The sequence below is a fragment of the Psammomys obesus genome, unplaced genomic scaffold (genome assembly GCF_907164565.1).
Source record: "Psammomys obesus unplaced genomic scaffold, mPsaObe1.curated_primary_1811, whole genome shotgun sequence".
Lineage (NCBI taxonomy): Eukaryota > Metazoa > Chordata > Mammalia > Rodentia > Muridae > Psammomys > Psammomys obesus.
In genome coordinates, this window is record NW_026585504.1 from 4,664,907 (window position 1) to 4,690,876 (window position 25,970).

A 25,970-nucleotide genomic window follows, 5' to 3' on the forward strand; every position below is an offset into this window, starting at 1 on the left:
TATATCCATACCTGTCCAGTATGTGATGCACCACCATATCATACATTCATAGCCTGTTCATATCTTTGTTTTTGAGACAGGGTTTCTCTGCCTACCCCTGGCTGTCTTTGAACTTACTTTGTAGACCAGGGTGGCCTTGAACTCACAGAGATCCACCTGCTTCTGCCTTCTGGGTGCTGAGATTAAAGGTATGTGCCACCACTGCCTGGACAAACCTTCTTTTTAAAATTGCAGCCCTGTAGTAGGGTTTCTAGCTAAGAAAGTCCATTCCTTATATAATTATTCAAATATTTGAGACAGACTCCTCCTGTGTAGCTCAGGCTTGCCTCAAACTGAAGATTCCCTGCCTCCACCTCCTGTGTGCTGGGCTTAGAGGCTTGCGCCACAGTGTCCAGCGCTGATTACAGCCACTCTTGCTTCTTCTTTCAGGAATTTTTAGGGTTATTGAGATTAAATTTTTATCAGTTTTGCTTATTGGAAAATGAATATTCATTGCAGTAGCTCCAGGAACATTCTGTTTTGGTCTTTACTCAAATTCTTTCATGGAAAATCAAATAAGATTATGATCACAGACCATAAATAATTGTTACTTGTATGAGAGATATATGATGTGTCTGGCCTATGTGGCCACTTAACAAATAGAAAATGGCTATTATTGCTATCATTGTCATCACCATCCCGCAGCCACTCCTTCCCCTCTGTATAAGTGATCAGGTGGCGCTAGACAGAAGTGGCCCTAGACAGCATGTAGCCTAGCTCATTCTTTGCTCTTTTGCGAGGAGCAGGAAGAGGAGCCTTGGCAACATTAATTAGCAAACTTCCCCTACTGCTAGCGTTTCTGGGAGATTTTCTTTTTTATGTTAACACAACACAAGCACACACATACATACACACACAATTTAAGATTATTATTACTTGTGTGTATATGTGTGAGTCTATGAGAGAGTATATATGTACCACTTCTGTGTAAAAACTGTAAGAGGGTAAAAAGAAAGGTATTGGATTTCCTAGAATTGGAGTTATAAACAGTTCTGAGCCATCATATGGGTGCTAGAACTGAACCTAGATCCTTGGCCAGAGCAGCAAGTGTTCTTAAATTCTGAGCTATTTTTCTAGCTCTCACAATTTTTAAAATATAGTTTTGCAATTTGTTTTTTTGAGATAGACCTGGCAGTTTCAGAATTCACTATGTAGACTAGGCTGGTCTCCAACTCACAGAGATCTGCATGCCTCTGCCTCTGTGTGCTGGGATTACAGGTGTGCACTGCCACACCCAGCCTTTATTTTATTTTTAATTATGTTTATGTGTGTTTGAGTTTGGGTTTGTGCACTTGAGTGCAATGCTTGCAGAGGTCAGAAGAGGGCATTGGAGTCTCTTTAACTGGAGTCACAATTAATTGGGAGCTGGGAATAAAAATCAGGTCTCCAAGCATTGTAGGTACTATTAACCTAATGGCTGAACCATCTCTCTGGTCATGTGTTACCACAAGTTTGAACACATCCCTAAACTTCCCTCTACCTTATCCCTCCATTTCACTTTCTGCATTTTGTCTCTGCTCCCCACCCCCATGCAAAACTACTTCCTGTGGGGGGGAGGGAGTCATTGATCTCATGTGGGTACACAGTTTCTGACCTTGCAGCCATATCTGCCATTCTTGCATACTTGGATGTGGACTTGATTGTCTGCCCTTTCTGTCCACATTCATTTGTTTTCCCTGTCCCCCAAAGCCTTCTTCAGAGTCTAGCCTGTGTATTGGAATTGGAGGTTGTTGGTCAGCACCACTGCCTTCTCCTAATCAGCTCTCTCCCACTTGTGGCCAAATACAAATATTGCCCTTGGAGTGCAAGCTGGTCCTGTTGAGAGCCACTGTTTTAAGTAGATGTGGGTGTGATAAGGATGTAAATGAGTAGCTGATTCAGGAAATTTGATGAATGTCTTGGATTCTCTATGTTCAAGAATGCAGTTTGGGGCCTGGGCGATAGCACAGTGGTTAAGAGCACTGGCTCCTCTCCCAGCAGCTACATGGAGGCTAACAAACATAACTCCCATCACAGGGGTTCCGATGCCCTCTTCTGGCCTCCAGGTACCAGGCATGCACAGTGTACAGACATGAGGGCAGAACACCCATACACATAAAATTAAAAATTAAAAACAAGAATGTGGCGTAGTGTGCTGGTTGCTGTGTGTTTTTTCCTTTCTGCTCTCATGACTGCCAAGTACTCAACTTTCACATGTCTTTTCTTCTCATCCACCCTCATCCCCACCCCACCCCAACTCAAATGGAGAAATCTTTGAGAAAAAATTTCCTGCTTGCTTTAGTTTAGGTCAAGCTTTCCTTCGTGGAGGGGAGCCCTGACCATTCTAAGAATCAGACCACTTTGCGAGTGCTCTGCCCTCCCACCCCTGCCTGCCTGCATTACTCTTCTTTATGAAAGGCTAGGCATCCCCGGGCATGTTTTACTGCACACATGCCAGCCCTGGTATCCTTTGTGTTTTCTCATCTTTGAAGACAAGTTTCCAAGTGTTTTTAAATCCAGGGTGGATTAGCTGTATTGTCCAGGTTATGCTTCGTGGTTTGAAATTGTTTTAATTTTTTTTCTCTTTTGAAACTTGTTTGGATAATTGTTGCAGGATCTTCCTGCTTTTGAATTTTTCTTAGCTTTGTTTTAGTTTGGAATATTGGGTGTCTCTTTGTTGAGTACTGCCGTCTCTTACATTCTTCAGGCTTGTCATATCCATTTTGGATTTAGTAGTGGTGATCTCTTCCCACCTCTTAGCTTTACAAGAACTCCACATTGGGGAGGAAGAGGGAGGCTTTTCCCTTTTTAAGCTATATTATCAGGTTGAGTGCATGCCTTGACTCTTCCTGTGTGTGTGTGGTATTCTAATCAATTGAGAACACAAGCTGTTGTTGCCTTGCTTTAATTTCTGCACAGGCACTTAATCCAAGGGTCTTTTTTGATCTTTCATTGGATGTTGAATACCTTTTGCCTTCCATAGGACATAGGTAGGGAACTTAGAATTATCTAAGTCGCCATCCAATTGTGATAAGTTGGCTATATCTGCATTGTCTTAAACGTAAATTAAAATTCACTTCTGCATTGGCACAAGACACCGTAAGTAACAGGTGACAACTCACATCAGCTGAGCAGGGCAGGTAGAGAACATTTTCATCACTGGAGAATGTTCTGGCAGTACTCGGGGTTTATTCATAGCAGAGGAATATCTTCAGCTGTTTTTTTTTTTTCTTTTTTCTTTTTTCTTTTTTTTCTTCCTAGTATTTTCTTTCTAGTATTCCTAGTACACACCATTTTCGTGCTTCTTTTTCCAGTACTGTGGTGGTTTACTGCGGGTGAAGAGGGTGGGTTCTTGAAAAGTATTGGTGCTATCTTTTCAGCTCTTTGGGTGCAACTTGGACTGTTTCTGTGCCTGAGCCTGATGACTCTGCATCCCGTGTTTGTTTTCTCTGACTTTTCTGCACTATCTTTTGCAGGTGATAAAAGATGACAGAAGTCCCCACCTGAGAATCCGGTGTCCTAGGTGCTGAAGAGCTACCTCTGATCTTGAGCTACTGGCTTGAACAAGCCTCCACTGTAGCCAGTCCAGGCCAACAGCTGTATAGGTTGCTCAGCCTTCCTTAATGATGGGTATCGGCAAGAACACGACATCCAAATCAATGGAGGCTGGGGGGTCCACAGAAGGCAAATATGAAGAGGAAGTGAAGCACCCCAACTTCTTTACTCTCCCGGTAAGAGTGTCTCCTGCTTTCTAGTTCCTTTCTGGAGTAGTTGTAGGACAGACAACTTTCACAACTTGTGTTTGCAGGGAACGTCATGGCATTGAATATCTGTTGCCTCATATGACTTTTATGACGTTGTCTTTGAGCCAACCCAGTAGTGGCTATACTCTCAGCCAGCCTCAGGGCACCTGTTTGGGTTAAGTACACATGGCTATTAATGTTTTAAAGCCATTCCAGTACTTACTGTATTTTGGAGAGAGTCTTCATTTTTTTCTCCAAAACTGTACTTTTAGAAAGTAACATGTAATACAACTTCTCAATTGCAACTTAACTTCTCAATTGGGAGGGATGAATGACATTATTGGAATCCTGTATTATATGTTAAAAGATATAGTTCAGACCCAACACACCATTAGCTTCCCTGAAGCTGGCTGATACAGCAAAACTTCTATTTTTTTTTTAATTTATTTTTGTTTTTTTGAGAATTCATACAATGTAATTTGAATATATTTATCCCTTTTCCCCTAAGTCCTCTCATCCCTTCTTATCCAACTCTGAGATTTCTGTTGTTTTCTTTTCCCACCGCGTCCTGTTTGTGTTTTCCAGCTGGTCTTGGGGGTTGAGACTGCCCTGCTCCCCAGGTTGACCCACCTGGGCTCACATCATTAAAGAAAACTGCCTTTCCCCCTCCCTGCAGCTATCAAGTGCCAATAGCTCCTTGGCTTCCTCATTCTCTGCTGGGAAGTTTGTCTTAAAGCCTCTGTTCTTACAGTCCTGTATGGCCCTCTGTGACATTCTGGTGGCCACATTCATACAAAACTATCTGGAGTAGCTGATACTACAGCATAAGTTCACTGGGAATTATGGCTCCTGCAACCATTCAACCCCGTCTCCTCAGGCTGCTCCTGTGGCCATGTTGGCTGTATTTCACCTGGTCCTTTAACATTATGACATGGCTGTTCCTGGCCCACAGTGAAACTGTAGATTGTGTCCTAGCCTTCACATAGAGAGGGGTGGATGACAGTAAGGATGCCTAATGTCTGGCTGGCACATACCAAGCCCTTGAGTCAGGCATTGTCACATCTCTCCATAGTGAGGCTAACCAGTACTGGCTTAGAGCAGCCTGCTGTGGTTTCAGTGTAGCCTGTTTCCTCCAAATCGCTCATCTTGGAATTGAATCTCTGTTAGGAAATGTGAGAGATGGCACCAGGTAGGGCTCTTAAGAGGAGGCTAGAGCTCTGCCCTTTTTAATGGATAATTTGTTCATGCATGCAGTTAATAGATTAATGAGTGGGCTGGCTGCAAGTGCCAGCTTAGCTAGGTCTCTGGTACATTCCTGTCTCATCATGAGCTGTTCTCCACAGTTCCCAGACTCTGTAGGCAAAACAGCTGTTACTAGACACAGTCCCTTGAAACTGAGATCAGAACCACAACCAGCTATTGTTTTCCTTCTTGTTTTGTTAGACTTCTATTTTATGTGTATGCATGCTTTGCCTTCATGTATGTCTATGTACCACATACATGCAGTGCCTGGATTTCCTGAGACAGGAGTTACAGGGGATTTTAAGCCACCATGTGGGTACTGGGAATTGAACCTATGTTTTATGTTTCTTATCTCCGTGATGTGGAACCAATATGCCCAGATACCCAACCCTACCCCTGCAAAGTCATTCCTGATCTGGCTGTACCTCACTGCCCAAAATCAACGCTACGCAGAGCCACTTCATCCTACATGCCTCATTAATAGTACAGATCAAAACCATATCCTACAAGGTTTACAAAGCATTCCACGACTGTGCAGAAGATCACAAAGTGAATAGTATGCCATCACCAATGCTCTTTATCTTTGTTCCTTAACACACACACACACACACACACACACACACACACACACACACACACTCTCACTACTTCTCTTGAAAAATTGATTTTTTTTTTCCTCCTTTTTTAGGGTGCTAGTTATTTTATCTAGAGCCTTGTACATTCTGAGACATCTTCTGCCCCAGCATCTGGCCCCTGGCTAGTTGTTGCCTATTATATTCACCTCAAAGCCCCTTTTTACTTTGGTGCATCTGCCTATGCCCTTATGTTTGAATGGGACTGTCCTGTCCAGACCACTGTTAATCCCGCATCTGCCACTGCCTATCAGGCTCTGAAGGGTTTGCCTACCTCAGCTCCTGATGCTGCCTTTTGACTTCAGCCTCCCTGTCCACCTTCTGCTGTAGCCAGAGTGGCTGTGCTTGGCCTCTCCTCCTGGTTCCCCAAAGCTTCCTAAATTGAGCTAGAATTTCCTAGCTGGACTCTTGATGGTCTTTCTGTAGAGTATAAGGATTGAGTCTTGTTTGCCTGGGACATAGTCTTTTAAATAAGTATCTGAGCTTTTGTTTAATCCAAGGACCGTCTGTCATGTGTACATGAATAGAAAGAATCAGGAGAGTAGTTGTAATTGTGAACTTATGCTAAAATCTGTTGGTTTTGGTACCATGTAAAAATTAAGATTTATTGAGGTTGGCTATAGTGGTGCTACTCTCTTGCAATCCCAGCACTCAGGAGGCCAAGGCTAGAGAGAGTCAGGAGTGTAAGGCTAGCCTAGGCTACATTTTGAGACCCTGTCTCAAAAAAGAAACTTTTTTTGAGGTAGAGTTTGTATAACATAAAATTTGAAATAGAGTTGTCAGAGACATATAATCACAGTGTTCTGTAACTACCACCTCCTTACTTGTTCCAAAACATCCTTGTCCCCCAAGAGGCACGGTGGCCTCAGCTCATAGGCTACTCCACTGCAGTTGCTTTGTGTTATGTTAGGAAGGTTCACCTTGCCCGTGTGTCCTCTTTGGCTTCTCGGTGGCTTGAATAGTGCAGAGTGGAATGCTGCAGCTTCAAGTGCGGACTTGAATTTGGCTGGGAACGTGGATCTTCCTGCAGCCAGTACAGGCAACCAGTGTCACAAACCCAGTTGTTCAAGTAAGCAGCCTGGGACAGTGGTCTACACCTATAATCCTAGCTCTCAGAAGGCTGAGGCAGGAGGAGGATTATGGATCTGGGGGCAACCTGAACAAGAGCAAAGCCCTATTCCAAAAACAAAACAAGCAGACAGACAGACACAATTCTAAATCACACTACAACTGCTTAAAGTAATATAAGAAAATTCTTCCCCAATTAGAGTATGTTAACTGAGATTTCTGGCATACTTTAAAAACTTGGGGCTTGCTTTCAAATGAGAAATTTAATTTTTTGCTGGCTCAATTTTTTCAAAAATTGAGCTACAAAAGTAAGTGGATTGGCAATCTCTCTGGAATTCCTCAGTCCAAGGAACTTTATTCCCACTATGTTGCTTAGCTCTTTAGTCTTCTTAGTGACCCCCTCGTGGAGAAAGAACTTGTGTTCATCATAGAATTACCAAAATTCATAAAAAGAAAGTAAAAATGCCCCTTTGATTAACAAAACCACTGTTAATACAGGAGAGTATGTTGTTATTTTCTTCTGTTTTAAAAAGCAGTGTGCGGACGGTGCATGGTCACAGACTGATGATAACAGAGCTGAATATCCAGGTAGTGTGAGAAGTAAAGATTAAAGGTTCTGCTGTTGCTGTCCTTGACCTAAAGCTTACTGTTTCTGGATCTTGGCCCAAGCATATGGACACTTGGGAGGCCCGTGGCTTGTTGCCAATGCCATTATTATAATTTTTTAAAAAAGTGTTCCTTCGACTTTTTTTCTTGTCAGTATGTCAACTTCAGAGTGTCTTTCCTGTCTTCCCTCCTTCCTCTCCTCCTCATCTTCCCTGTTCTTGAGACCGCTTCCTGCAATGAGGCCCAGACTAGTTTTGAACTCAGCAGTATGCTTATTTTTATTTATATATTTTTTGAGAATTTTGTACAGGTATACAGTGTATTTTGTTTTGTTTGTATTCAACTTTCTGACCTCATCTTACTTCTCCCAAAAAAGTTCTATACTTCCCCCAATTTCATCCCATCCTCTTCTTTATAATGTACAGAGTCCAGTGAGGGCTATGATATACATGTACATGGCAGTAGAGCAATGGTTCTCAACCTTCCTAATGCTGAGACCCTTTAATACACTTCTTCATGTTGTAGTGACCCCCAACCATAAAATTATTTTCTTGCTACTTCATAACTATAACTTTGCTACTGTTATGAATCGTAATGTAAATATCTGATATGCAGGGTACCTGATATGTGACCCCTGTGAAAGGATTGTTCTTCCAAAGGGGTCTCGGCCTGTCCACTAGAGCCTAGGCAACCTACAAGAGGCTGTACCCCTAAAGAAAACCGACTCCCTGTCTCAGCAGCCATCAACTGCCAGTTTTTCTCACCTAGGTGCAGGACCTTGTAAGCCGTTGCTCCATTTATGCTTGATCTTGTACAGCTCTCTCTCCCTTTCTCTCCTTCCCTTTCTCCCTCCCTCCCTCTCTCTCCCTTTCCTCTGTTGATTTGGGGTATTCTTTATGAGTTGTTGATTCTGTCCCTTTTTCTCTATATTGCATTATATAGAGTCTGAGACCATCATCACGGTTTTCTCTTTCTGTGTATTATTTCACAGTGCTGGAATTTAAACTGTATACTTGTCTTTTGCTAATCTATGCTTTGTTGTTGAGGTTGTGGTTTTTGAGATAGGGTCTCATTCTGTAAACCTTCTAGAACTGGAGTTATATGTATAAGATGGCTGTGAGTTCCCATTTGGGTGCTGGGAATTGAACCTTGATCCTCTGAAAGAGTAGCCAGTGCTTTTAACCACTAAGGCATCCCTCTAATTCTTATATATGGAATTTTTATTACAATAATATTCTTCTAGCCAATACAGTTTGTATGATTGAGTTATGAACACACAAACACATGTATACATATACTTCCTAAACAGGATCTCACTATGTGGCTCTGGTACTTGGTATATAAACCTGTCAAAACCAGAGATCCTCTTGCCTCTGCCTTCTGACCTCTAAGCTTTGTTTTTAAAAAGTATTTGGAGCCATATGCAGTGGCATCATCCCACGGGGCCAGCCATTGGGAGGCTAAAGCAGGAGCATCATGAGTTTCAGGACAGTTTGGGCATAGAGCAAGTAATTCTGCTGTTACCACTTACAGCTAAGTTACATGTGGTTTTCTTTGATGTACAGATTCCATGTAAGAATTACTGTCCTGGGACTAGAAAGATTGGCTTAGCAGATAAGAGCACTTGCTTCATAGAGGTCCTGGTTTCAGTTCTCAGTACCCAAGCTAGCTTAGGTAGTCATAACTGCCTGCAATTCGAGCTTCAGGGGATCTGATGTCCTCTTTTGGCCTCCCCAGGTACCCACAAACTTAAACACATAAATGTCCATTTTCTTGATAGTATCTGGGGATAGCTAGTTTATGACCAGTTATTGTTATACCTAAGCAGTGATTGCTTTCTTGGGCTTAACACCCTTTTTTCCCTTCAGTATTACATCTTTAGAAGAGATCCCTAGGAATGGAACCATTTGATTAAGGAACGAAAACACTTTGTTTCTAACCAGAAAAATAATGCTGTTCCCCACTAAAGAATGCATAGCACAGGGCTAGATCTCCTTTGAATCCGTTCCAAGATGAGTTAATCCTCCTGCTTCCCAGTGACTTAAGCAGCTAAACATAACAGGCTGCCTAGTAAAAGTACTCTGATGCAACACTTCCTCTTTCTAGAGCAGACAAGCAGTTGCCTGAGGAAGTGATCTTAACCAAAGCAGCTTAGACATCGCCACCACTCAGCAGCAACCTGGTCACCTGCATTGTAACACTGTCTTACACACACACACACACACACACACACACACACACACACACACACACACACACACCGCTGGATGTTGTTGGGGATCCTATGTCTAGAGATTTCTTTGGAATGTTCCATTTCTGTCTTCCCTGATGGGCTCTGACTCACCTAGCATCCCCCTTTGGGGCACCCGATGGGCAGCTGCACACTTCCCCATTTCAAATAGGGCATGCGCAGCAGGTTCATTTAGGAAAACAAACTTTGCTGCTGTGATAAGCTAAGTGCAGTTCAGGGCTCTCAGAAGAATTTTAGAAAAACCACATTTCTCTACGGCAGAGTGGCAAGGGATGAAACAGCCTCTCAGTGTAGCCTTTCTCCTCAGGTGGTGATCAATGGTGGGGCCACGTCCAGTGGAGAACAGGACAACGAAGACACTGAGCTCATGGCAATCTACACCACAGAGAATGGCATCGCAGAAAAGGTAGCCATGCTCACTCCTTCCTACTGCCCAACCCTGTGTTTCTGGAGGGTCAAGAATGTCCCGGTTGGGGACATTGTATCTTCCTGGGGATGGGAGAGTGTTTGTATGTTTGTTTTGTAATGAAAGAGTCATAATTACTTGGCTTTAATTGTCTTAGAAGCAATTAAGGTTAAAAGCTCTTAAGAGTCATTATCTAGGTATTTGTAAAAAGCCAGAATGCCTGAGAACAGCAGCTAAGAGCTTGAGGACGGAAAGTCAAGTCTGATTACAGAGGTGATTCAGACTCGAAGGAAATTGCCATTATGTTGTGGGTATCAACTTTCATTTCTAAATAGGAATAAAAGTACAAGGTAAGTGTACCTAAAATGGATATCTTGAAATCCAAAATGTTCAACTACCAATGTGGCATTCAAAAGCATGTATGTATGTTTACATACGTGTATGTATATGTATATATATATACTTGATTATAGATATGTATTTGTATATACACACATATATATGCTGTGCTTGTTCATTTTTGTTTTTTAAACAAAATTTGAGTGACCATGTTTGTATATTTTTGATATTTTGCATCACTGTAATGAAATAGAGAGTTCTGTTCTGGCTTAAGAGGTCTGGAAGTAGAAGTCGCCCCAGTGGGCCCTGAGTGCACATAAGAGCAGGTGCTCACATTCTGATCCAGGAAGCAGAAGAGGGACAGGGCAAGCAGGGTTCCACAGTACACTTCAAGAATGCAGATTTTTGTGTCTGTGCTTTGCTTTTTTTTTTTCTTTTTTGTCCTAAACTGCCCTTTGTTTGTAGTCCTCTACCCCAGCTTCCAGAGTACTTAAGAAGTCTCTCTTAAATTTAAGGATGTTGTCACCTTTGAGGAAGCCTTTAACACATGGAACTTCGGGGGCATTGATCAGGCAAACTACATCATATACTTTGGAAGGAGTTTATTTTTCTCTTAGGTTTTATTACTTGTATAAGATATATGACAGTGTTGAATTTACCATGTGTGGTCAGCCCAATACGTCCTTAGTCCTGTCAGTGTAGACAAGTGTTTCAGAAAGTGCTGTTGGGTCCAGTCATTTCTTAATGATGCATAGACTCCATTCAGCTCTCATCCTCACAGTTGTGTTTAGAGAGAAGCTGCAGATTAAAGTCCTGGTTGGAAAAAGACAAATAGCCGAGTTAGAGAGACACTATGCACAACCTCTCCTCCAGGGTAGGCAGGTAGGTAGTGTTGTAATTCTCCCATAATGTAGGATAGCTGTCATATAATGTTGCCACCTATGGAGGCTCACCTGAGCTTTGGCATGAAAAGTTTGATCAAGAACCAGCTCCTAGGTATTGATAGCCATGGTAGAGCTGAGCTTAGATTTTAGCTTCTTAGAGAACAGGCTGATGAAAACAGGTGACCCAAGGACCCTGCCATAGATTACATTTTTGTGTAAACTGTTACCTTACCCAAGGCTTTAGAGGGGGAAAAGGAAATAATAACATTATTTTTAAGACCTAAGAACCAAAGCAAATCAGCTAGGAGTTGGTGTCAGGTAAGGCCAGACCTTCTTTTGAAAGAGTAAGGTTTGAGCAGCCCAGGCCCCCTGAGACAATCCTTTCCAGTCCTGTGCATGTTGCACTTTCTCTGTCATTTCAAAAGACAGTGCCTTTGTAGCATGTTCAGCAGTTCAGCAGTGCAAGCCTGCCCATATCTGCTGCTGGACCAGAGGCCAATGCTTGTTCTGTAACACTTGAGTCAAGTGTTAGCTTCGTTAGATTGCACCTGTAAACTGTAGACAGTGAGGCAGAGCTGCACCATGTTTGTGGAAATGGATTCAACCCCTAAGACAATGCCCCTGCCCCCTTTGAAGAGATACTGGGTGAGGAGGCATGGAGTCAGTAGCTCCCTGTGGGCTAGATCCATCAGACAGAGCTCCAGGGTCACCTCTCTCCTTTTTTGTGGAACATCTTTGTTTCCTGTTACTTTGATTGCTAGGTAACAGTAATTCTTAAAAATATATTGTGTTAGTTACTTTTTTAATTGCTGTGATAAAATACCATGATCAAAGTTTATTTGGAACATATGACCATTGCTATGACCATTGCCGCAGGGAGCATGACAGCAGGCAGGCAGCTTAGAGCTCAACTCTAGAACCACAAACAGGAAGCAGAGAAGTTGGTCTCCAGTGCCGTACTTCCTTCTGCAAAGCCATGCCTCCTAATCCTCCCTCAACAGCCACTAATTGGGGACCAAGTATTCAAATATCTGAGATTATGGGGGACATCTCATTCCAACTACCAGAGATTTGCATCTCAGATTTTAAGAAATGCAATTAATTTTTTTCAGAATCTTAGAAACCAGAGCAGTTTTAAGACTCCTTGGAAAGAAAGACAGGATTTCTTTGAGCCTTGTGGTCAGCTGATGCCAAGGCTGACTAAATGGCTAGGTTGAGTTAGTTGTCTTCAGAAGCATGCAATACTTAATATTTTAAAAATCTTTATTGTTGCTGGGCATGGTGGCTCATGCCTTTAATCCCAGAATTTGGAGGCAGAGGCAGGTGGATCTCCATGAGTTCGAGGCCAGCCAGGACAGAGAAGAGAAACCCTGTCTTGAAAAAACAAAACAAAACAAACAAACAAACAAAAAAAACCAGAACAAAACAAAATCTTTATTGTCATATAAAGTATTAGAAATATTTTAGTGTCTTTTTTTTTTTTTAAATAAAGTCAAACTGAGTCATTAAGCTTTCAGTGTTAGTGTTCTTAGGATGAGGTGATGTCATGGGAGACAGAGCCCTCATTCTGAGAATTATTCCTCTGAGGTGCTCAGATGACAGAAGGGCTGCATCAGCAGAAGGTAGTTCTGGGCAGTAGAGAGTTGTGTTGAATTAAAGAGGGTCAACATCATTCTGGGAGTGACTAAGCCCCTCTTTTCCGCTTGACTCTAGAGCTCTCTTGCAGAGACTCTGGACAGCACTGGGAGTCTGGACCCCCAGAGGTCGGACATGATCTACACTATAGAAGATGTTCCTCCCTGGTACTTGTGCATATTCCTGGGGTTGCAGGTAAGAAGGCACTTCCGGGGGTGTGACCTCTGTTATACTATCTGTCTGCCAGCTAGGTTTTCAAGATAGTCCTTTATTTTTAAATTTTATCTTGCTATTTTAATTCTATGTATTTTGTGTTGGTATGCCTGTGACTACAGGTGGCTGTGGAGGCCATAGGCATTGGATTCCCACTGCATGATAAGGGTTTTGGGACCAAACTCCAGTTTTCTGTAAGAACAGTACATGTTTTTAAACTGCTGAGCCATCTCTCTCATCTCCAAGTTTTATTTTAACTAAGATTTATTATAAATTTATTTTACAAGAATGGTGAATGAGAGTTTTCAACATTAATTTCAGAACAGTAGGAAGGAGAAATGAACTGGGAAGTAAATATTCAGGGGACAAAGAAATGAGGCAACACAAAGGGAAAGAAGGTAGTTACAGGGAAGGCAGAATAGAAGAAGGAAGAAAGCAGAAAATAGAGAAAGCAGTAATTAGCTTTGACCTCCCACTCCTGACCTTAGCATTCGGTGTTCATGGCAAGTGCCTGTTGTCAGGACATGAGGACATTTGATTATCTTTTAAAGGAAGGGAGTTTGCTGCCTTCCAGATGTGGTCTGCTGTAGCTTCCAGCAGGGCAGGGAGGCTGCAAATAGACAGGCCTACTGCAGACTTGGTGCTTGCCCTCAGTACCCTTGTCCTGCTTCCAGGATTAAGGTGGCTTTTTGAGAAAAGGGGCAGGCACTGGGGGTGGGGAAGGGGACGACACACACAGCTCTTCTCACTGGCCTCACCACCTGGCTTCTGACCATCTGAACTTCCACACTTCCTTGTCAAGTTTGTGTGGACAGTTCCCCTAAGCTTTCTCAGGTGCTGGGAAAGTCAGCCTTGTTGCTGAGAGCCCCACACTTACCTGGAGCTGGACTGGGCCTGGCCCCTAGTGCCTGGTTGGGTTTTCCTCCCCACACAGCAGCTGGAGGGCTGAGTGGGCTTGGTGAATAACAACTCGGGTAAGGTGCCCTGGACCTAATGTAAGAGGCACAACTTTCAGATCTTTCTATTATAGATGTTTCTAGAATAGGCAGATGGGAGTAACAACTCCTTTGCCTCCTACTCTTAACAATACAGGGTGCACTGTGCACTGCTGTGACAGTTTTCAACAGAGCACACCTGTGCACTTGAACTGCAGTCAGTGTGCTTCTCTGACGGGCAGAAATGGGAAGCTGTGGGGAAGAAAAAAGAGAAAAGTTCACAGAACAGGAGTATAGAACTAGGAAATTAGGGAGAGAAGAGGAAATGAATTATGAATGCTGGGGCTATCTTCAAGGGGCACAGGAGTGAGGATGGGGTCCTTAAAGGAAGAGTAGTATGGGGTTCCTTCTGAAGGATTCCTGTAGCCACTGCTCCCTTGAACCCTGCTCTAACTGGAACAGGGGACTATTTGGCCAGAGGTGCCAGACCACAGACCACAGAACAAGGTAGAAAATGTCTTCTGCTGTGAAATTATGGTGGTCTACTCCCCAGACCTGAGAGGGCTAAACACAAATGAAAGAACCACACAGACTAATATCTTAGGAATGCAGATGTAAAATATGAGCATATCAGCCTGGCTGGGTGCATTCCTGTTATCACTGGATAACAGGGGGCTGAAACAGGAAGATTATGAGCTTGAGATCAGCTTGGACCATACAGTGAGTTTTGGTACACTCTAGATTCCAAAAGTGAGATCCTGACTCCATAAAACACGAACAAAACAAGATCTTATAGATCAAGTCCTATAGTATGCCTAACTAGGGTCTCTCTCAAGACTGCAAGTGTGGTTCAGCACAGTGTAGTTAGCAGGTTAGAGAAGTGTTGATGAGGACAAAAAGTAAGTATTTCTGATAAGAAATATCTAAACTTCTGTTGAACTTCCTTTGTGCTGATGTGATTTCATGCCAGCAATGTCGTAATACAGATGGGCAATAGGGAGAGGAAAGTGACAAGCTCTGATTGGATGTGTGACCAGAATGTATAACTTGCTTAACTAGAGATTCTTCCTGTGGCCTGTATGTTTTGAACACACCAGGACAGCAACCTTAGGAACAAATCAAGCAAAAGCAAGGGCAGGTTTACCTTTTCCCTTGTCTCTCCTCGAGCAGCACTACCTGACGTGTTTCAGTGGCACAATCGCGGTGCCCTTTTTGCTGGCTGATGCCATGTGTGTGGGGGATGACCAGTGGGCCACTAGCCAGCTCATCGGGACCATTTTCTTCTGCGTGGGAATCACTACATTGCTGCAGACAACATTTGGATGCAGGTGAGAAAGGGGTAATGTGGGATGTACTGTGGGATGATGGCACTGAGCTGGGAGCCCTTGCTTAGGGCTGCTGGACAGATCAGTTGGTGTTACAGCACTTCCAGTGGCCATTGGTCTCCAGCCTACCTTTAAAAGGTGTCCCTGACTCATGTTTCTTCTCTTTATGACGGGAACTACCACATTGTACAAGCTGGAACATAGCCTTTTTATTCCCGTTGCTGGCTGGCGAGACATGCCTTCCAGGCCTCTCCTGCACCTCTCCTACAATTCCGACGCAGGCTCTTGGACTAAGTTTGCGTTTGTTTCTTGCAGAGACTGCTCTCTGTGCACTCCCAGCCCCTGCCATCTTTCTACCACACCCCTCTGTGGGCTGCCTGGGCTGCATTCTTCTAGTGTACTGCCTGTCCCTGCCTTTCCCAGGTTTCCAGCTGAGCCTCTGAGCCCTGCCCTCCTGCATGTCCCAGTGGCCCACCCACACAGCACACCTGTAATCCTCCATTCTACCTTTTTCTTCCCGAAGTTCCTGAAATCCTCTGTTCTTCCCTGAATTTCTACACGTGTTTTATGTTCTTTGGATTCATTCTGATGTGGCTTGTTCTTCTGTCTTTGCCCCACTTTCTCACACTGCCCTTTTTGGTACCTTTGTATCCATAACCCCAGTAACTGGGTATGGAGCTGAGCTAGGACTCACAGGAAGCAATCTTTCCTAGCTTCTCCTGTAAGCTGGCCTTTTCCTGCTTTCCATATTCAGCCCTGTTCACAGCACAGCCTCCTACTTACCCAGGCTCTGCTGATTGTCCTCAGAGCAAAGTCTGTGGCTCTCTCTCTTTATCCATTGGAGATAGTGTAAATATGGCTTGCTTTTCCCTGCTAGGAAGTGGCTGCAAGAGGAACAGTGAGGAACACTGAATAGCAGACTTCTGTGACTTGTATTCTGATTTGCAGCAATCCTCAGGGCTCTTAAGGGCTATTCTTATCAGGGGACGGTGAGAAGCTGGGTTGTCTGGTTGCAGTATAGGCGGAATGGGAAGGCGAATGGCACTTTCCTTGCATTCTGCTAGTGGAGAGAAGCTATTTGTACTGGAGGCCATGGGGCTGGCACGCTGTTGGTTCTTAGATCCTGTTAGACAATTTGCAGCCACTGTACTGAGCAGAAGAGTCGGGATGTTCTTATCAGGGGCCCAGAAGAGAGGAACAGGAGTATCATTGATGTTCTAGAGAAGAAGATGAACCCACGCAATTCACAAAGTGTTCAAGCCAGGTAGTTAAATGTGGCAGCAATGATGTTTGTATTTGTTGATATTCAAGGCTCTGGGTCACAGGTCTGGATTGGGTGGGAACAGCTTTTGTTGGTTTCACATTGTACACAGGGCATGGCACTCTGGGGGAAATATTTTTCCTAAACAGCTGACTTAACTTATAGTTGTTAGAGTTGGCTGAAACAGAGAGGTGATGGCCCTTTCTTATGGCTGTGTCTGCCTGTGTAAGCTGCACCCCATGTTATGCCAAAGGCCAGGTCAGCTGACTGCTGAAGCTGGTGGGCAGACTTGCATAAGATGGCATAGCAACTAGACCTCAAGGACTTCAGCCAAGTACTTTTGGTCTTGTGGGTACCCTTTTGAAAGCCTACTTTTCAGGCTTCAGCCCATGGAGAACAGTGTTGGTCAGTGCAGTGCACTTCTCTTTTCCCCTGAAAGAGCAGTCAGCCAAGAAAGAGTAAGAGAGCATATTGCCACCTGCCCTCTTAGCAACTGGAAATATGGAGCTGTGCAGTGTGTCTGTGCAGTGTGCTCATGAGGCTTTGTGTGGCCGGTGGGGGAGGGGGTTGAAGAGCAGCAAGTTCCTTTCTGCCTTGTGTGGCCACAGTGCTTGATGCTTGGTTGTTTATCAGGAGGCCAAGTATCCCATCTGGCCAGAACCAGGCAATGAGTACACACTGTCTGAGAGCCGGTGCGATGGTATCATGCTGGGCCAGGGATGTGGGATTCTGTAGCTGTTGAGGCATGGGTATTTTATCTACTTGACCTTTGAAAAATGGAAAATGTACTGACAGCCCCACAGACACCTAGTGACTTATATGTAGAAGGTGGGAGTGATCCTAGGTTGCAAGCAGACAGGATCATGCATGTATGGTGATGTCCATAAGAGGTGAGGACATTATTATGCCTAGGATCTGAGGGGGTGAGTGGTAGAGATAGGTCCCAGAGACAAGTGGGTTTTGGCCCAGGAGGATGACGGAGTATCTTTTACCTTGGCAGAGGTGGAAGCAAAATCAGTAACTTATGACCTAGCATAGGATTCCCCTCACCTGACACAAGCCAGGACTCAGTACTTGTGGGACTTGTACCTTGAAGGCCTTAGCTTACTTCATGTGATCAATGAAAAGTAGTGGGACATACCTTCTTAGTCTCAGGATATTAGGCAACTATCTCCTTGGGAGGATGAGGGGAAACGCTGCCAGTCTCCCGGGATGACAGTTTTTGCTTTCATCTTAATCATCTATTGTATTTTTGCAGATTATTTTGGGCAGTTGTAGAATGTAACTAATTTGGCCATTCTCTTGGTCCTGCTAGATGGTAGTGTGGAGCATCACTAGATGCTAAAAGTGATCATCTCCATAGGTATTTAAAATATCCTCTTTAAAACAAGATCAAATACAGCAGTTCACACAAAGAAGATGGAAGAGCGGACAGTAGGAGGGGGTCGGGTGTGGAGATGCAGGGATGGAGACCAGGGCTGGGCTGATCCATTCACTGTGTCTAGAGGCTTGCAGGGTTGCAGGTGGTCTGTGCTTTGGTTTACTAATAATTTTTTCAGGCTTCCCCTTACTGAAGTTTTTTTCATGTTAAGCTTTTGTAGTTTCTTGACAGATTCTCAGAATTTCCCAACTCTGTGGTGGTTATCTGTGTTTTGTCATAATAAGTTCTGTATTGTGTGTGTTTTCCTGCCATTTCTTCCACCTATGCTTCATTCACACTGGGCAGCTAAGGCATACAGGCCCTGCCTCTGAGGGGTGGACCTTTTATTCTGAGGAAGCTAGAGAGCAAGGGAAGGAGGGATGGTCTGTGGTTAGATCCTCCTGCCTTCCTTACCTGCCTTGAAAACCTGTCTTGTTCCATAAAAAGAGAATTCAGGAAAGTTGTTGGACACAGGTGTTGGAGGCAGGGGCAGGTGGATCACTTTGAGTTTGAGGCCGTCCTGGTCGATACAGAGTTCCAGGGCAGCCAGTGCTGCAGAGTGAGGCCTTGTCTCCAAAGAAAGAAAGCCAAAATTGATCTTTGAGAAACACAGATGATGAAACAGGTAGTTCCCTTCACAGGCCTAAAGCTGAGCCCAGAGTGCCACCCTCCTTGGGATGCGAGCTGTCCAGGGTGACGAACCCTCCAGTGCTGGCTATAGGTCCTTCTTCCTTGTGCTGCCTGAGAGTGTCTTCCTTGTCTTTGGGGAGCACTGTCTTTTCCAGTGGGGGTTGTGAGACTCAGCCTCACCCATGGGACTTCAGTGGCCGTTTTGCTCCCTAGAACATCTGTCTGTTGGGTGAGGTCATTTTCAGGATGCCACTTCCTTCCCCTTCTCCCTCCCTCACTGGCTTTTCCCTTGTACTTGCTTTTACCATATTCATTGCTCGGCTCCTTTGATGGAGACTGAGCAGTTCTCGTTCTTGTTACCTGTCAGTTTTAGTTACCCCTTGAGCTTGTTCTAAGAGCTGGTACTAAACCTTTGAAATCTCCCTCCTGTAGGGATACAGTTATTCAGAGTCTCCCGGACCCACAGCCAGCCAGCCTGCAATAGTCATGGCTAGAGGCTCCACCTCTGCACAAATACCCTTGACTCAGTGTGGAGGAAGGTTTTCTGAAACCCAGGGCCTCCTGCCTCACTGATTTTTCTCACAGATGTGGCAAGAGGAGAACCCCACTGCTTTTAGAGGACCCCTCAAGCCTGCTCCAAGAACCTCACTCACTGTCATCCCTATAGAGTAAGAGTGCAGGTAGGGTTCCCAGAGGAGCCCTTGTGCTCAGCCACAACCGTGCTTCGGCACACAGCAGATTCCTGTGCGGAGAGTCTCTGATGCGAGCTTAAGCGTCTGGTTTCTGATTAGCCGCTGGCCATAGAATAAAGTCTCCTGCCTTCTTGTGGCCATGGAGTGTGTGTGTGTGTGTGTGTGGGGAGCTAGGGCTTGCTCAAGTGGTGGTCTTACATCTGGGGACTTTGAACCCATATTTTTGGAGTGTATAATGGTTAGTCTAGGGATGTTGAAAAAAATCTCCATGTTTTTTCACCCCTGAGGAATTCTTGTGTTTGTTTTAGTTTTTGTGAACCAATTGAAAATAAATTTGCAGATAGCATGCTGTTCCACCTTAAACTTTCCTAGGGATATAGTCTCTCAGTAACCACAATGCCATTTATCAGCTTGAGAAAATAATTATCCCGTCTTATCATCTAATATGCACCCACATTTAATTTCCCCAGTTGCCCCTAAAATATGTGCTATAGCTGCCCCACAAGCCTCTCCAAGCTGTGGGCTAATTAAACTCTTATGGTGCTTTTGCTCTCAATGTCTCTCATCTTCACATATCTTCTTTTTAGAGTCCAACCCAGGTGTCTCGTTGCCTCAATATCCCAGTTTATCTGCTGTGTCCTTGTGGTGCTGTTTAATTTGCTGCACAGTCTCTTACTTGTTGTGATATGGAAGATGGGGTCATGGACATGGGTGATTCAGGGTGAATGTTTCCCTAAAATTAGCAAGTCGGTGATATCAGGCCCTTTATTCTGCCTTGACAAACAGCGCATGATAGCTGGTTGTAGAGTTTTCCCACAAATAAAAAGTTTACTGCCTACTTCACCAAGAAAGCATTTTAAATACTATGGTGAAAGGAGAGGCTAGTGCAAACCTGGAGGGAAATGACCTTGAAAGACCATATTTCTAGTCAGGCTCACTATAGACTTAGTGGCCTGGGTTCCTCTGTGCCACGTTCCAGCCATGAGACTGTGAGGCCAGGCTGCCCAGCTTCTCAAAGACTGTTCCCTCGGCTGGAAACTAAGAAGCGTGTTAATGAGTATCATGTGAGGTAGTGAGTGCCTCCCCTGCCACTGCTGTGAGCTGTTATTACCTGGACTCTGAGGAAGGGTCGGAATCTGGTGGAGGAGCATGTTCCTGATGGGTCAGGAGTAGGGTGTGCAGTACCCTGACTTGGAGGGACAGAAGCCATTAGAAAACAGCATCAGTAATTTGACCCAGTTCCTCCTCAGCCTGAACTTCTCCTGCCTCAGTTTTCTGTGGCAGGGATGTTGGCCACTGTACCTGAGATTACTCTTTGCAATCTTCAAGGTGCCAGGGATTAAGAGATTGCCTGACTCTTTCCTATATGTAGGTTTAATAAATTTTGTTCCCACTACATTATTATTATTATTATTATTATTATTATTATTATTATTATTATTATTATTTTATTATTTTGGTTTTTCAAAATGGGATTTCTCTCCGTAGCCCTGGCTGTCCTAGAACTAGCTCTGTAGACCAGACTGGTCTTGAACTCACAGAGATCTACCTGTCTCTGCTCCCAAGCACTGAGATTAAAGGTGTCACACCTTTAATCTTTACACCTTTTTTATTCAACTGTGAGATCCTGCTAGCCTGGCGTATTTCCCATGCCACAGATTGCCCATTCTCTTTCTTTTCCTCCATGCTTCTCTCGTCTATGCTGGTGACTGACAAGAGTAAAAGGAAAAAGGTTCTCACCAAATGTTATGAAGGAAGGAAACCCCAAAGAATTTATAGGTGTGCTTTTTCAAAAGTCCTCTCTGCTAAGTGTAATGGTATATACCTTTAAGGCAGATCTCCGTGAGTTCTGGTTTACATGGTGAGTTGCAGCCAGACAGGGCTACACAGTGAGACCTTCTCTTCAAAAACAGATAAAATAAATAGATAGCCATTATCTAATGAGTGATTCTATTAGTATCTACGTGTGTTAACACACAGTAAAATTCACCTTTTCTAAAATGTGTAGTCAGGTGCGTTTTCCCATGTGTGTAGTCGTTCAGCCACCATTGCAATCAGCAGATAGAGGACCGTGCCACATCTTGCTGCACTGTATTTGGCTTCGTTTTATGCTAACAGACTCTTGATTTAGAATGGTTGATACTATCATGTGTTGGTATACTTTTTTTCTTATTTACATTTCTCATATCTTCTCCCTACTCCACCCCAATCCCTTCCAACACCCCAACACCAGGTAGGAGAGAGAGAAAGGGTTAGTGGGAGAGGGGCGTGGAGGGGAGAGCTACTGATGTTAATCTCTTAACTTGAGGCTGCTCCTCGGGCAGCTCAGTTTGCGTAAGATTAGCCTGTGTTCTTAGAACAGGCTTTTCGCCTTTAACCTTTTTGGCCTGTAGCGCTGTCTGTGCCCCTTGGCTCCCCGGCCTGCCCAGAGGCTATGAAAACTTGACACGGAAAGTGCACGGAGCAGGGCTGGGTGGCAGTGTGGAGAATTGTGGAGAAACTCTCAGCTTAGTTACCAGGCGTTCTTCCTTTACCAATGACGCTTTTTGCTTTCCAAGCATTTCAACTTCTACCCACTAATTTTCTAGTTGCATTGCCAATTCTGCAATGAAACAAAACCAGAGAATCCTTTCTGGGAGTAAATCGGGAATGAAATCAATGGTGGCAGCCGCAGTAAACCTTATGCTCGTATCCGGAAATGGTATACTCTCTCTGTGCCCTACTGTCTCCTGTATGCCATTACTTATTATTTTAAGCCTGATGTCTGGGCTCCATTTGTTGGCATTAATTTTTTACAGCTCTTTTTTTTATGTCTCGTATTTTTCTCTCTCCTACCTGGTATTGGAGTGTTGGAAGGGATTGGGGTGGAATAGGGAGAAAAAGATAAGAAACATGAATAAAAGAGTTTTTTTGTAAAAAACTTCATGCCAACAATCATGCTTGAAAAGGAGATTATCCGAAGTAAAGGAGTGATCTGATATGGTTAAAAAAAAAAGTCTCAAAGGTACTGGTTGGATAGTTGGATGGGGCTATTACCCTCCTTGATGCTCTCTTACTCTGTGGAATCTCACTCCTGGTGACTGTACCTAGAACAGTGACACCTCAGCACTAGTGAGCCTGCTTAGTGTTCGGCTCTCGGGTCCTCGCCATTCTTTAGTATAATGGACTAGTGTTCTCTGAGCAAGTGGCTGGTTTAGAGTGGGGACCAGGAGGACAAGTTGAACCTGGAATGTCTCACACCGGAAAGCTAGTGTGTTTTCAAAGAATGATAGAGCATGGGGAGGGCCCTTCAGAAGAACAGGAAACAACTTAAACAGGCTGTTCTGGGCAGTCTGGGCAATTTAACTATTAAGAACACCCATAGTAGTAAGTTACAAAGCTATAAATGAAAAAAAAAAAAAAAAGGCTTCCTGTGCTTGCAGTGATGTTCAGAAAAGAGAAAGGGAAGACGGAAACACAATGGACAAGGAGACTCTTTTCTACGGAGGATGTCAATTATAAACATAGATGGAAAGCCAGGAGGCCAGCCTGGGCGACATAGCAAGATTGTGATTCAAAATGTTAATTAAATTAGTGATTGATTAGATACCAGAGAGTTATAATTACTAAACCTCATGCTGAAATTTAAAGTTAGTGGTAATGTCACACAGAATCACTGTAGAGGAATTTTAATCCAGCAACATGGCTGCTCTGGCAAGGGATCACATCCAAAGACTTCTAGGTCTATGTGATCTGGCTGGAATACAGTTATGCCCTTTGTATACACCTTTAATCCCAAACAATTAATGTTACGTTAGCTTATAGGAGGAAGCAGTCATGTTTGAAAGTGACCTCTAATTGAGGGGCAGACAAAGTGAGAAACGAGAGAAAGATTTGGCAGAGTGAGTCAGAGATAAAATATGCCCAACTCCAATGAGATCAGGAGAGAAGGAGGATACTTAAGAGAGCAGCTCAGGGAGAGAGAGGAGAAATTGTTTGATTTTAACTTGGAGGGTTTTTTTTGTTGTTGTTGTTGTTGTTGTTGTTTTACTGGGATACTTTAATAGAGAGAACAAGCTAGACACAGGTGAAGAAAGAACGAGCCAGAGGATGAGAAGGAGCCAGAAAATTAAAACATATTCCCAGAATTAGTTTGCAGCCAGGCAGAACAATTCAATCAGAAGCCAAGAGTTTGAAAGTCAGCTTGGAGAGGAGTCTGGGCCAGAACAGCCAAGTTGAACCAGCCAGTGAGAGTTCAGAAAGAGCTAGAAAGGCTTGGGAATGGCTCTCATCTCATCTCCTCATACTGAGGGAATAAACACAGCAGTTACACATCACCTCAGAGATTATTTATTATTCATGGGGAAACATGTGAGTGGAGAGTCACCATTTAAATAAGCACCTTCATCTAGTGGGACATGGTGACTGACGGGTTCCATTGTGACTCAGTTACAAGAAGTACTGAGTGCTCTCCTTGCTAGGATGCTCAGCCTGTGGTACACAGGCTTGGATTGTGCTGGGTGTGGAAACTAAATACTTCAGAAACAGTTAGAGATAATTGCCTGCATACTAGAATACTGAATACTAGGTTACATCATTGTTTTAATTTTTATTTTTCTTGGGAGATCTAGATGGTTCTAAATGCTGCCTGCTCAAGTGTTTGAGTGAAGTGTTTTAGTAAATCTGTTTGCCAACAGCTGAGTGATTGATGAGTAAATAACAGTAAAATGTTATATTAATTTACAAAAAGTTTTCTTTGGCACATGGCTTTGCTTTTCTTCACAGGCATCTAATCCATATTTGTGGTGGTTGGTTGACTCAGTGATGGAACTTGGTTCCTTAGAACTACATCTGTTTGAGTCTCTTAAGGATTATTATTTTTAAGTTATCCTGCAGTCCACATTCAAATCGGTGTTCACTTGGGAGTGGAAAGTTTTGTGCCAGTTTTGGTTGTTGTGTGTGTGGAGGAAGCATGTGCCACACTCTGCAGTGATGAACTTTGCGCTTTCGTGGTGCTTCTGCGGAGCCCTTTGAACTGTCAAAGACCGTTCTCTGATGGTGTTATGGGGAAGTGAATTTCATTCTCCTTCCATAGTGATTGCAGAATTCCTGAACTTTGTGCACATTTCCTCTCTGCTCTGTTCTCAACCTAAACAATGTCCTTCTAGTTTCGAATTTTAAACCACTATGTTAGGAAAGCCTGACTTCTTAAATTCTAATCTAACAAAATGCCTTTCCAAGCATGTTTATAAACAGCTCCTTAAATTCTTTTCTGTTGGTCCTGGAAATAAGATTGTGGATGAAAAGGCTGTGCCTTCCTGTCAGGAAGTGTAACTTCAGGCCAGGATGGGTAGATCAGTATAGAAGGGAGCCTTAGAGGCTAAATGGCTAGCAGGCCCTGGCCCTAGCCAGCTAGTCACCTGAGTCATCACCAAAGGACCATACCTAGAGCTATGCCACAGCCCATTCAAGTCTGAGAATAGCTTCCAGGTGACAGTCACCTATCCCGTTTCTCCCAGAGTGATCCTTTTAGAGCTCAGTCCCCTGAGTGTCTGACTTTTTCTACAGCTGCCACCTGTCCCTCTTTAATTTCATTCTCTCTGTCTCTGGGCCTTCCCTAAGATGTCTTGGTTTTGGGGGCGGGGGAATCCTGTGCCCATCTGATATATCTGATACATCCTGGCCCCATTTTGCACCTCTTTTCTCTTTGTCTGGATTCCTCCTAGCCCCTCAGCATATGGCTCAGTGTTCCTGAGTCTTTAGGACAATCTTAGGTGGCAAGTGACAGAGCCCCACAGTGTCTCAAACTATTCTCATTCGTAATCTTCCCAGGCAACCATGATTATTGTCCCCTTCACAGAGCAGAAGCTCCTCTGGATCCAGGAAGCTTTTCATTGTTTCTGCTTTTGGTTGTGCTTGCATCAGGCTGGCGCTAAAGCCTTCTTTATCAAGTGACAGAATCATCCGTCTCTTTTATATACTAATGCTTCTCAACCTTCCTGATGCTATTGCCCTTTAACACAGTTCCTCGTGCTGAGACCCAACCATAAAATTATTTCATTGCTACTTCATGACTGTAATTTTGCTACTGTTATGAATCATAATGTAAATATCTGCTATTTCTCATGGTCTTAGGTGACCCCTGTGAAAGGGTTACTTGTCTCCCCTCTCATACACACAAAGGGGTTGAGGCCCACGGGTTGGGAACTGCTGATCCAGCACAGGGGTTTGGGGGCTTAAGGGGATTTGACAAGCTCAGCTGTACTTTGAAGTGATGATTCCAAAATGCAGATTCCAGGCAGTTAAGAGTTCATGCTGCTCTTACAAAGGACCCAGGTTCAGCTCCTGCCCCATGTTAGGTGGCTCACAACCACCTGTAACTACAGCTCCAGGGGATCCCATGCCCTCTTCTGGCTTACATACACAGACACATAAATAGAAACAAAATACTATGCTGAATTGGTCCTACCATGCCAGAATCAGAAGCTGTGCTGTGGACACAGATGGACAGAGCATTGACTGACCTCATGTTCTCGTGTCAAGTGCAGTGTCTTCCACTCTACCTACTGACCTAGGGATGCTCGTGTGCTTCTGTAGTGGTTCCTGAGAGCTTAGTCGTTCTTCTGCTTTGAAACGGTGAGACCATGAGGCCAACATGAGCAGCTCTTACAGTCCATCTTAGCAGACTTTA

General features: G+C 43.9%; 1 protein-coding gene across 3 annotated transcripts in view; it reads left to right on the forward strand.

Annotated features, from left to right (window-relative positions):
* The window catches only part of Slc23a2 (solute carrier family 23 member 2), an 89,864-nt gene that overhangs the window by 37,344 nt on the left and 26,550 nt on the right, over window positions 1-25,970 (forward strand). For all 3 annotated transcript variants that reach the window (XM_055608226.1, XM_055608085.1, XM_055608150.1), the window contains 4 exons: window positions 3,495-3,749; window positions 9,868-9,966; window positions 12,903-13,019; window positions 15,143-15,300. In XM_055608226.1, the coding sequence (XP_055464201.1) occupies window positions 3,642-3,749; window positions 9,868-9,966; window positions 12,903-13,019; window positions 15,143-15,300 (482 nt within the window). In that variant the 5' untranslated portion in view covers window positions 3,495-3,641. The remainder of the gene's footprint in view (window positions 1-3,494; window positions 3,750-9,867; window positions 9,967-12,902; window positions 13,020-15,142; window positions 15,301-25,970) is intronic.